Source organism: Lacerta agilis, chromosome 3, assembly GCF_009819535.1.
Source record: "Lacerta agilis isolate rLacAgi1 chromosome 3, rLacAgi1.pri, whole genome shotgun sequence".
NCBI lineage: Eukaryota > Metazoa > Chordata > Lepidosauria > Squamata > Lacertidae > Lacerta > Lacerta agilis.
In genome coordinates, this window is record NC_046314.1 from 50,961,335 (window position 1) to 50,974,647 (window position 13,313).

General features: G+C 39.8%; 1 protein-coding gene across 2 annotated transcripts in view; it reads left to right on the forward strand.

Moving 5' to 3' along the window:
* Window positions 1-13,313, forward strand: part of NT5DC1 (5'-nucleotidase domain containing 1) — a 90,810-nt gene that overhangs the window by 53,633 nt on the left and 23,864 nt on the right. For both annotated transcript variants that reach the window (XM_033143641.1, XM_033143640.1), the window contains one exon: window positions 11,083-11,257. In XM_033143641.1, coding sequence (XP_032999532.1) covers window positions 11,083-11,257 — 175 coding nt within the window. The remainder of the gene's footprint in view (window positions 1-11,082; window positions 11,258-13,313) is intronic.

Consider the following 13,313-nt stretch of genomic DNA (forward strand, 5'->3'; position numbering starts at 1 on the left):
AGAGATCTGAACACAGAGCATGGTTTTTTCAAACATGTAACAAGCAGTAAGTCAGAAATAAACCATGTGAGAGGTGCATACATGATTAAACCAATTAAACCATGGTTTAAGACAAACTGTGTACAGATGAGGCCTATGCATATAAGGGTTATTATGGGGGGGGGGGTTCCCTATGAGCTAAATCCAAAAGTAGTCTCCATAACTGCTGGGTGAACTAAACTTGAATTAAGTTCATGTTGAGAGTAGAACTTTGAATGATTTCTACCTCATCTTTAAGTTCTTTCTCTTCCATGTGTTTTCCTACTCTCGAGGAGCCATCAGGTAGGGGCATGAGATCATTCCACTGCTCAACTACCCTCAATATCACTGAGCCTAGGCCCATGCCAGGCAAATTTTAGGGAGGCCTAAGGCAAAAGGGAACAGGGCTTCTGCATCTTTAATGGTTATGACCATTATATGACAAGCTAAACATGCTGAAATTCCCTCTTCTAAAAGATTCAGGAACCATGTCCTCTTTTGCACTTTGCTGCCCTACAGCCATTTTGCAATTGTTTTTCTTTTCTTTCTTTTTAAAAAAAACATTATTCCTTTAATTTACAAACTAATATGCTTCTTTGTATTCAAGCATGTTAAAAAATAACCCACTAACTTGTTTTTGGTTGGCCCATTTTGCTTTGGAAACAAAAAGCATTGAGCCACACAAAATTGCTAATAGAGTGAACGGAGATGATTAATCTCAAGAAATACATGCAATGTAATCCTATATACCAGAGCTGGGAAGCTGTGACCTCCCATCTTGCAGCAGCTGCAGCCAATAGGCAACATCTGGAGAGCCACAGGTTGCCTATCCCTGCTATTTATGTTTACTCAGATGTAAGTTCCATTTGAGTTCAGATGGACTTACACCCCAGTAAATGTGCATCCCCCTTGAATTCAGAGGTCTAACACATACAGCTAATTATTCTCAGTAATATGTTTACATGTTGTTTGCTTGAAGGTACAGTGAAAAGGGAGCAATTACAGCTTTGTGGAGCAGGGTTTTTATCCTGCCTGGGGTAGTTATACATAAAGATGTATTGTATGGCTTGCATTAGGAGTATAACATTTTGAGCATTACATCTGCTTTCTTTGTTTCTGAAAAGGGTTCCTGCCAAAGTTTATATTCCCTTTCTTATTAATATGAATTTCAGATACTTTTTTACGTTATTTTGACAAGTTGTAAAAATAATAATACGGAAAATCAGGTTTGTGTTGTGTAGTACAACCCTGCTTCTGCACTGCTATTCCTTTCTGGCCACATTGCTACATAATTTAAAACATCATTATTTTTTAAAAGGTAGAATTGGAGGTAGAAGTAAAGTCCTGCATAAATGGAATCCAGTCTATTTTCCTATGGCTTCTGGGCGGTGTTCCAGAACTTCAAAAGTAGCCCCACCCCTGTAGGGCAGACAGGGCCAAACAATAGGATAATATCCAGAGAGTGGGGCTATAGCAACCTCCCAGACCAGCTTTGTGTGCTGGCAGTCCCACAGGGATTTTCACTGAACTCTTCAAACTCATGGCTTTTGCTTTGAGAGTTGTATACTGCAGAGATAATAAAACACTGATCAGATCCTGGCCCAGCTTGGGATGATACTGCTTTTTCATATCCCAATGTCCTGGAACACCCTCCAGAAGCCACTGGAGAAAGGAAGATTTATTACGATGAATACCTGTTCTCTATATCTCCTGGAGGGCATTCCACCCATTCCCTGGGTTTCTGTTGAACACACTGTTTTCCTTAAGCTTCTGCCTTGTCCCATGTGTGGTGCAGGAGGCAGTGATTGCTGGGATTGTTCCCTCCTGCCCTATTTTCACCACTACTGCCTGTTTCTGTGCAGAAAACTGAAAAAACTGCCATTCCTTTGCCCTTTTCTTTTTTGATACAGCAGCCATTGCACTAGTTTTGTGTTTCCAAAGAGGATGCCTGTCTGCGTGGCTTTGGGACAGAGGGTTTGCCTTTTCTTTTCCAGTCCGGTCCTGGGCAGCCCCTCCTGCTGGAGAGAATCTTCTTGAGTGGCCCTGGCTGCTATCCATTCCACAGCTATCATTCCACAGTTGGAGCCCTACAGTGTGTGTCCCTTCACTCCAAATACCGGCAGGGAATGCAAACAGATTGCTTCCTATCGTAAGGATAGAGTTGACTGGTGTTGGATGAGGTGTTGGATGAGGCATTCCTTCTGCAGATATTTGGGCCCCAAGCTGCGTGGCAAGATGAACGTATTGAAAAAGTGCAGTGTTCCCAGTAGTATGGAAAGTCAGCTGCAATTCTGCTTATAGCTTTCAGCGATGATTTATTGGTGCTATTAGCCACCTGTCTGAAGTATGTGACAAAATATTTGGTGAATTTAGTGCAGTGTCACTAGGTGGCAGTGACAACATAGTTTAGTGAAAGGATTATAACTTTGAAAGAAATGTACTGGTTTTCTGAGGATTCTTAGCAATTCTTTTCTCCCACCTCCAAATTAGGTTGCCAGTTTATTTCTTGGCAGGGCCCCATGTCATAAACAGATACACGATATGCAAAAAAAATTAACAGGTGGAGTTTCTTTCATCGCCACTTGTCCAAATCTGAAAGAAAAGTTTAGTTGTTGAAACCTACAGGCCAGAAGACCTGGCAGGTAGCAGGGGAAAGTGGTAGCAATCTGGAAATTTGACCAAAATGGAGTAAATGTGAAAGGTATTTTAAAGTTTTTATGGCGCATATTCTGTTTTGCTAAGGAGGTTATATTTCCACTCAGAGCTCTTATACAAGTACTGTATAATTAATATGAACATAAATGCAGGTTAGTTCAATTGCTAATCATCATAGTATGATGTTGTTGATATGGTTGTTGTTTTGTTCTTTGTTTCTTTTCCCACAGAGTGATTTACATTAAAACATTTTAAACATTGTGTCTATTGCAAGAGCATTGTGTCTAGCAACTTGCAACACTTTTATCCAAGAATAGACTCAAAAACCACCTCAAAGTCTTAACAGTGATAAGCATTTCATATCATTTCCTTCCCTTTGTAAAAATAACTTTGCATTTTCAGTATCTCTAGTTAGTTTTTCAATGCTCTGGAGTGTTTTACTGCTTTTTTCACAACTTTTTTTTTTTAAATCAACTGCTTTTCTCTAAGGCTCCCACAGCTCATTCTCAAATGTTTCTGCAGGATGCAGAAGCTGCATCTCCACAGTTGCTTTCCTGATGAAAATAATATCATTTAGATAAGTAGTTGTTCTTGCCAAGAGTGCTACAAGTGTATTCTTGGTGAAAGATGCTCAGGATCTTTTAATACTGAAAACTTAATTTTAAGTTGCTGTTTACCAATCAGGAATTATGTCAGCTAGGCCAATTTGGATAATATTAGATGGATCTGAAAATGTTGTCTGATGATAGGAAAGCAAGTAAACTCCACTGGCTCGACATTACTTGATACGTCTCTCTGCTTGAGACTTAACCACTTCACATCCACAGACTTCTTGGTTCAGATGGGGTGCTAGCACAGATGTCCTTGACTCCCCTTTTATTCAACCTACTGTCTCTAGAACTAATCATAGAAGCATTTAAGGTCCAACTTGATGCAACCTCTGTTGTTGGAGCTCTGGTGCCTTTTTCTTTCTCAAAAACCATCCGCTATTTGGGGGAAGGTTGGATTGGAGTATTCCTTGCCCTGCCCAACACTGGCATGAAGCCCCCCAAAAGAAATGCAGCCCCCCCCCAAAAAAGAGATGCAGCCCTTGGGCTGCAAGAAGTTCCTTAGCCCTGTTTGTTAAAACTGAAAAAGGAAATGTCTGCATGTGTTTTAACCTATGGTCTTATTACCATTGTTTGGGAACTCCAGCCAACAAACTCCCTTGAAGCAGTCTTAAAATCAAAGAACTTAATAATAATAATAATAATAATAATAAGAAGAAGAAGAAGAAGAAGAAGAAGAAGAAGATAATCAGCTTTTTCAGGAGTAAGGGATGGTCCATACACACCCAAACCATACGTATCCAACAGAAGATAGATGCCTACAGTAAAGTTCTGGGATTTAAAATTAATTATGTTGCACCAGTGAATATTCTCTCTTAACTCGAAGCAATTATTTAAAGCAGCTGTTCAATTATTCATGGCTAACCTCCCATGGGAAATGTTTGGGACTCAAAATCACTACAAGATATAGCAGAACCTGTTAAAATGGATGGATGGCATTAGGAAAGACATGGAATTGTGGCATTCTCTGAATTGGTCATGGATTAAAAAAAGAAAGGATTATGGCAGTTGAATAATAATCCTGTCTGAATTGTTACATCTGTTTCAGGCTCATCCTATTGATATGCACCCAAAAATGTTCAAATCATATTTGACCATTCGTTTTGTACTGCCTAAAAAATACCAAGATTTGTCTTCTTTTGTCTTACACATTATTGGGACACCACCCATCTTAAAATGATACAGTGCAGCTTTAAAAAAAAAAATCCTGCACATTGAAAGTCTGCATTCAGACAACACATGGTTTGTTAGTAGGAGAACATGCCGTGGCAAATCTTTGGCTCAGGTACTATCCCTTCCCATTCCCTCATCTGCATGCAAAAATAGGAAAATTTGAAGCATTGACAAATAGATTCAAATTTTGTCTGAATGCAAACTCTGTTTAATTAACAATATCAACTCCACAATGTGATCCTAGTTTGGTGCCAAATGGTGGTTTGATTCTGGTTTGATGATCAGGTTTGTTAGCAAGGTAGAGCTTACACACACCATGGTTTGCCGTATTGTGACAAAATAAACTGTAAACTGACAGGGAGGAGGAGCATGAAACCCCAAAGCTTACTACATCACATTTTGTTAAGGTCTTATTTAATGTAAGGCAGGGTTACATCTTAAAGCAGTCCAAATGCTTGGAAATAGAAAATGAATCCACAGAAGGTAAATAATAATGTGATAGCCTAGATTCACAATAACACAGATCTTATTTTAAAAGTTAATAGCCTGTGTATGAAACTTGTGTTATGTATATAGATAATACCTTTAGCACTAGAAATTTAACCAGTCTTTCCACTTAGGTTGTATCCTGCTACTCCACATCAAGTGTTCTAAAATATGGGGAAGTTTCAAATTAGGTGGCACAGTAATAATAATAATGATGATGATGGCAAGCTGTGGCAGAAGTTACTGGTAATTGTAACATGCATATGTTTCCCTTAGACAACTCTGTTTAGATAAATGGACAGAAATTTAAATTATTTTGAGGGGATAAGAATGTGATTATATATATACAGTAATTACACAGACATTAAACTGCACTTAATTTCCAAGTATGACTAGGTCAGGTTGTAACTGATCAAGGCGGTTACTGACTTTAGAATAAATCTTTAACAAAATTCTGCATTTCAACTGTGGTAATAAGGAATACAACGTATACAGCTGCAGGAACAAAGCTTAGGTATTAGCATGTGTGTGTGTGTACAGTCTCAAAAGTAACTAAACGCTGGCTGTAAAATTCCAGCTATTTGTGGAATTTGCATAACATCTGTCTGAATTCTTCATTTTAATTCCTTTTCCTCAGCCAAACCGTACAAGCAGTTAGTGCATTCCTTGATATGTGACCAAATGGCTAATTCTTGCTGAAGGCGCATTAGCACTGCAGACTTCTGTGCCCTGGGATTTAGCTTAATGATATTTACTTTAGGGAAAGTTATCCATGTATTAAAACTATGGATGTTGCTAACAAATATAGCCAAGTGTATGGAATGGTTAAGGAACAGCAGACTTGGGGCTGGATGCGGCCCTCCAGACCTCTTTCTCTGGTCGTAAGGGCTCTCACCAGGCCAGGCTCCCTTGCCAAGCTACATCCCACCCCCCCAAGCCACACCCTTCACTGGCTCTGCTCCGAACCCTCTTTGAGTGCTTTTGCCTGGTTGCAATGTACAGTGACAATGCCTTATGTTGACCTGGATGAAAGGGGTATGTGTGTTGACACCTCTGACCTTTGCATGGCTGGAGTATAGCCTACTTTACAAAGTAAAGACCCTATCCATTCATCCACCCCCTTTTTCGCTTTGCTGTGCCCACCATTGGCAAGAGGCTCCTGGAAGGTTTTCAAGAGGAAATGCAGCCCTTGGACTGAAAAAGGTTTAATGCCCCTTGACTGTGATAGACAAGATAGATTAAAACAAATATGTAGTTTTAAGTCATTCGTTTGGGAGCTGAGGTCAGTTCGGGTTTGGACTGAGACATTTTATGTGGCAATACGGTAAATACATAAGACATGATAAGTGCTCAGATGTTTATGCACAGGAGAGCTATGTGATACGCATTTATTTGTTCAAGAAAACTGGGACAACCTACTTGCGTTTTCTTGTTATTTTCTGACAGATTTGCCAATTCCTTACTGCCAAAGGATTCTGTTGTGTTAGGCTGGGATGGGGGACCTTTTCCAGCTTGAGGAACCCATTCCCTCATGGAGAACCTTTCGGGAACCAGAGGCAGACATGGTTCAAGGCAAAAGTGGGTGGAGCAGTGGATGTGACACATCTGAACCCTGCAAAATTCTCAACTTTCTCTCCTCACACCCACAACACATGTCTCCATCCAAACATCCATGCAAACAAGAAGCATTTCCACAGTTCAAGAACATGTTCTGCCAGGCAATGGTACCTGAGGAGGATGAGACGTGCGGTCTGAGAAAGATGTATGGCCAATGGAAAGTCCCAAGGGCCAGACAGAGAGGCATGGAGGGGGGGCCTGAATTGAGCCCCACCCCCCTGGCCTAAGGTTTCCCACCCCTTGTTAGGCTGATACTAAGCTATAGTCTTTTTAGATAATTGATTGTTTTGATTTTATTTTATGATGTTTCAAATGTTTAAGCCTTTTGCAAGCTGCTATGAGAGCATATCTGAAGGCCAGGATATAAATAATATTAACTAGTAAGTGAATTAATTACCGGTAAATAGGTTTTCGCCTAAATCACAGAGGTGAGACCATACCCTCTGGCCTTGCAACCACATCCAGGCCAGCATCACATCCGCACCATTTGGAGAGTAGCTGCACTCCCCAATCCTGCCTAGCCATATAGCTTGCAGGAAGGACCAAAATTTCCCCTGGTTCTAAGATTGCCTCTAGAGTACATGTCAGTGGGCTAGGAAATTTACTGCTGCTTGTTTCAGAGTATTCTAGGATTTATATACCTTTCTGGAGTTTTGGAAGCTGACAACAGCTCTCTTGCTTGGGTTCTGTCCCATTTAGTGTAACAAGTTGAAGAGTATTATTACAACGTTTTGTCAGTTGTGAAGTGTCAACATGGCCCTTTTCCCTTCGTTTCGCCCAACTTAACTACTAGAAACTATAAAAAGCAGAGATATTGACCTAGTGAAATAAATACACAGATTTTTTTGTATTTCTTTTGAAAGGGTTTTATGAATAGAATGCATAGAATGCCAATTTGTACGAGCTATATATAAAAAATAAAACAGCACTGGGATGCCAGAGATGTATGAAACCTTTGGGACACCTCTGTACCCAGCAGCTTTAGCAGTTTCAAGTGCTTACTCATTCCTGCCACAATTGTTGCATTGCCCAGTTTTGAAGCCAGATGGTCCATATTTCCTGTGGCAGAGCTCTTGGCAGTGGTAATGGCTGTTGCAGCCAATGCTGCCTAGAGCTCTCTGCTTTTTATTGTGTATTGCTGCTGCCTCCTTCTGTGGGTATGGCCAGGCTCTTTGTATGCATGAATGCTGATGCCGTCAGACATGAGGTAAACATTTCCAAAGGGATTTGAGTGATACAAGAAAGAATCCTGCTTTAGTAAATGGGAATCATCTGTGGGCTTCATGGGAATCAGATTTACAGCATGATCGTCATAGGAATGTGCTAAAAACTTTTTATAAAGACGTAATACAAGGAGAAAGGGAGGAAATGAGTTACACGTAACATGAAGTGGCCACGCAGCACCTCTTGACAGTGGTTGTCAACGTATCAGTTGGCCTTAACATCATTGTGTTATAGCCAACAAAGTTCCAATGTGAGTAGACCCATTGAATTTAATGGATATGCCTAGTTTCAATAGGTCTGCTCTGAGGGATTTATTTTACAAATTAATAAATCACTTCACAGACTGAAACCTTCAAGTGTGCATGCTGAAGTCCTGAATGAGCGGGTCTTTCTCTGAAGAAGACAGCTTTTCTTTTCTTTTTTTGCACACACAAAGCAGTTTAATCACTTGAAGTTTATGAGGAAGTGATCTGCAAGGGAAACTCAGTGCTCAGACCAGATTCTTCAGCCAGCCAGGCCACATGCAACTAATTACTCACCTCAGTTTAGCATTCTCATTTACAAATCACTGCTTGTTTGCTCTCTCTTTTATTTTTACTGTATTTATTGCACACTTATACCCCACTGTTTCTATGAAGAGATCAAAGTAGGGTTCCAAGCATTTTGCCTGGCCAAGCCTGTTTAGCTTGAACAATAGAATCATTGTTGTATGCCTATGTTCATTTTCTAGGCTTTAGTGCATTGAGTTTTAAGAAGAGCAATTAAGGAAAGATGAAAAAATACAATCTCAGCAGAACTGTGTTACTTCATCTTCTGAGTCTGCTGGAAAAAAACAAACCCCAAACCCAAATATGTTGATCCTAAGAGGAGTTTAAAACCGTAGGGGCATACTCTGGTAAATATAGATTCTGGCAGTTTCTCAAAATAAACCTTGGAGAGTTTTACAGCACAGATCGCTCCAGTGTAATCTCATTCCCAGATAACAGTGTATTATGCTTTCTGTAGTAGCAGAAACAATGAGGGTTACACAGGATTAGTTCTCTCAAACTATAGATGAAGTGGAAAGCCCGTGTCTCTCCATTTCAGACTGCAGAAGGAGGGTTTGACTGATGAAAGCTTATACCCCTTGCAGGAAAAAAATATTTTTACACTCAGAAAAATGTCATGTCAGGGAGGACTAGACAGGTATGGCTAGGACATTTATACATTACATCAATTTTTCTGTGTGAGCTGGGAATTGTGAATGTCTTCACAATCTAGTGTGGTACAGCCCAGATGCATATTTACCATTTCGTTGCTATTTTTGATAATCTCTCTCTCTCTCTCTCTCTCTCTCTCTCTCTCTCTCTCACACACACACACACACACACACACAATCCATCTCAGTAATTTTTTAACAAAAAAGTTATCAAACTCTACAGAAAGGACCAGCCCAAAGGATTTTGTTGGTGTCCAAGACCTGTTAATTTTCTAATTTTTTTATCATATTGATAACAGCTTAGTTCTCAAACGTTTTAGCTCCTGATCGCCACATATCCAGAAGTGACTGTTCCAGGTTACGAACTATTTTTGGAAGCCAAACATCCAACATGGCTTCCGCGGCTTCTGATTGGCTGCAGGAGCTTACTTCAGCCAATCGGAAGCCACGCTTTGGTTTCCAAACGTTTTGGAAGTTGAATGGACTTCCGGAATGGATTCCATTTGACTTCCAAGGTACGACTTTACCAACTTATATATACCGTAACCGAAACTACTCTTTTTTAAACTAGAATGATTTTCCTTTATGTATAGACATCTGTTCCTGTATGCTACAATATAATAATGCTACCCCCCTTTCATTGCAGTTGTTATAGAAAACCATTTGCTATGCAGCAGTTATAACATATTCTACTTATTGCTTTGGAAGCTGGATCCTTAAGCTGGTAAAAACCTGGAGCACTTTGAGTTTAAGCTGTTTTATCCCATTGAAATCAGTGGTTATACACTGGCTCCCTTCCAAGACCTCTTTTTTAGCAACTGGATTTGAACCAACTGCTGAGAGTATTTCATTCCCTACAGATATTGCCATTTCAAATATACTCTACTCCTCCTCATGAAATAGTTGAAGACCAAGAGGTTTAAATTTTTGTTTGCGTTTTGATCTGAGGAAGGCACTGTGCACATTCCACAAGGAGAAGTAATGTCTAGGATTTATTAAACCATTCAGTGAAGCTAACCAACGGTATTGAGCAAGAGAGGGAAATGCATATAGAAATGTTACCAAATCCAGCTTGCATGCTATTAGCAGAGGTGCATGTGCCTGGCAGCCACTGGGAATTCTGCCAGAGTCTGATGCAAGTATATATTGGTGCCAGTGGAGCTCCCACAGTCCAACATCCCACCCAGCTTGTGGTTTTGCTTCCTTTGTGCTGAAGTGCTGGCTTCTGCTGCAGCCTGAAGTTTGTTTCCTAATTTTGGCTTTTAAGTGTGTAAACATTCCCAATTTCAGACTTCTCTGGCAATTAGTGTGCCTTGGTTCAGCTTTCTGGTTGGTGTGGAACAGTATCTTTCAACATGGCACACACACCCCAGTTGCTGCTGGATTCCAATTCCCATCTTTCCCAGCCAGCGTAGCCTGTGGTTCAGGATGTTGGGAGTTGTAGTCCATAATATCTGGAAGGTACCAGGTCAGGGAAGACTGCTGCAGAACTACCTTAACCATAGCGAATACACTTGGTGTTCTCTCTTTCGAGGAAGAGTTGGGCCATGGTTCACATTTGTTAATTCTGTATGTGCCGTGGTGGGTAGTAGTCATACTGTTCAGCTCTGTGGGGTTGTGGCAATAATTTGTGACACATTCAGAGTTTCTGTTATGAGGAAGCATTGCATTGCAGATTTTCTCAGTAATTGAGGTTCCTTGAGCCGAAGTATGTACCCAATGCAATTTTCTAAGAAATGTGGAAATCTGATAAGAATTTTGATGGCATCATGAATGCGTTCTTGAAGATCAAGCATGTTTAGATATAATAGTTTTTCTGTCTAGTGGTAAAGTTATTATTACCAAAGTAAACCATACGTTGAAATTTCTCTTTCCTCCTTATTTCATAACACTTCTTTTCATATATCAAAATCCACATGAGTGCTTAAATATGGGATTCCATGTGCCCAGCAATAAAATTGTACACCTCCCTTTTATCACATAACTTATTTTTAAAAGCAGTTGTGGGGGCAGAGAACAGCTGTTGAGCAGAGTCTTAAAAGCTGTGTGCAAATGGCATGCGTGTGTTCCATACTCTGCATAATCTTATCCTCTACTTTTCAGAAAATGGGGGGACATACTTTCCAGAAGTAAAACGCAATCCAGGAAAATACATACAATGTTGTCCTGATCCTGTTAAAAAGTGGCTGAGAAGACTCAAGGACAGTGGAAAGATTCTGCTATTGATTACCAGTTCTCACAGTGACTACTGCAGGCTTTTATGTGAACACACCTTAGGGTAAGTAGAATGCTTCCATCATTTGTTGTTTTCATTTAGACTTTATCTTGCAGTTAGCAGGAAAAAAAGGAATGAAAAGGGTTAGAAATGGGCATCTGATGATTTAATGCTGAGTACATTTGTATCTTAAGTTGTGACCAAAAATCATAGGGGGCCAGTTCACCCATTGCACTCTTAATGACGGCCAAACTTACTGAGATGCAGGAGATAGGGGAGCAACCTCCCACTATCTGTTTTTATTTTATTTGCTGAAATGCAGCCATAACTGCTGTGGAGTAGCGATATTTCACCCATTCCCCATGGGCCATTTATGTTGTTGATGTTGTTGTTCAAAATCTGGTGTTTTTCTTCACACAGAGGAAAATATACAGATACACAAACCCCTCCACATACATTTATTTCAGCAGATTTCTAGTGTCTGACAGATGCCGTTTGGGGTGAGGTGGGGGACATCTTAGCTTCTCACCAGCCCTTGGATTCCTTTTCCTTCCTGACTATCAAAAGCAGCCAGTTCTGGATTATCAATCTGTATCTCCATGGTGCTTGGTGCCATACCGAGGGAAGGTGTGGTTCCAACTACCCTAAAGGGGAGGCAGTTGTTCAACCACTTATAAAGAAACTAATCTGGATCCAGCATATTTGAATAATTACTGTCCAGTGTCAAAGTAGCCATTCTTGGGAAGGGTGCTAGAGCAGGAAGTGGTGTTCCAGCTCCAGGCAGTTTTGGATAGCACTGATTATTTGGAGCCGGCCCAATCCAAACTCCAGCTTGCTTTTGGGATTGAAATTGCCATAGCCATCCTGGCAAACCACCTTCTCCAGGAAAGGACACAGGAGTGCAGCCCTGTTGATTATTTTGGACATTCCAGTGGCTTTTGATACCATCAGTGATTTATGTATTTTATTTATATTAAACAAATAAACATATGGCTTTATAACCTAGTCCTATATGCAAGTAAGCACAATTCAATCCAATTAGTTGTACATTGAGTAGTGGGCAGAAGATTGCAGCCTAAGTGAACAACAGCATGCTAACTCTAGATGTGTTAAACTGGTCTGCTAGCTTCCATTGCAACTTCCAATTAAATTCATGAGGAGATTCAACTGGAAAATATTAAACTGGAAAGGTGAAGGGCGGGGGAAAGTCAGCATTTTCCTTGCTTCTCCTTTTTATACAGTAAATGGATTCACATAGAACTTATTTCTTTTTTCCTTTAGTTTTGAATTTTTGCACTCAGAATGCTGTATTCCTTAAATCTTTTCCAGATGCTTCCTTTCTTCAGTCCTCTGCAGACATTCATTGTGCATATACACTGAATGAGGGGGAATGAATAGGGTTATGGTGTCAGATATCATCCTGACCTATGTGCATACTAATTATCTGATTATGAATATTATGTATCATAAGAATATCGTGCTATATTATCATGCTGACCATGAACAAATCTAGAAAATAGAACAGACACCAAGTTTAACCTCAGAACAAGGACATTTCTGCACTTTTTGCAGTTAGTTTAGACATACTTTCCCTTAGCCAACAAACACATCTCTCTGTTTTAAACCACATTTCCAATGTTGTTGGAATGAAAGTCTAATTTGTTGACCCTTGTACAGAATATTTTTCATATCTCTGTTAAGAATATGGCCCTGTAAAGCTTTTTTTTTGGTCAATGTTTCTTCATTAATAATAGGACCTAAGCAATAATAGGAGTCTACACTGGAGTTTAGCTGTTGACTGCAATCCATAAAATCTAAGTGAGAGATGTATGCTCAATTTAAAGAAAGCGCTTAACTCCCATTGATTTCAGTGTGGGATTTAAGTGAGTATAACTTTCCCTGGATTGTGCCCAAGGTATATAAATGCTACCATTTGCTTATATCTCATATTATTAAAATGTATTGTCAAGTATTTGCCTACTTCAGCACTCAATATTTTTCAGATTTGATTACCTGACTAGAAGTATTATATATCATAAGCATTTCACATATGGAGTTAATTTTAGGGATTAAATTATTTATTTTTAGTCAGGATAAGAACTTTAGTCATTTCTGATGC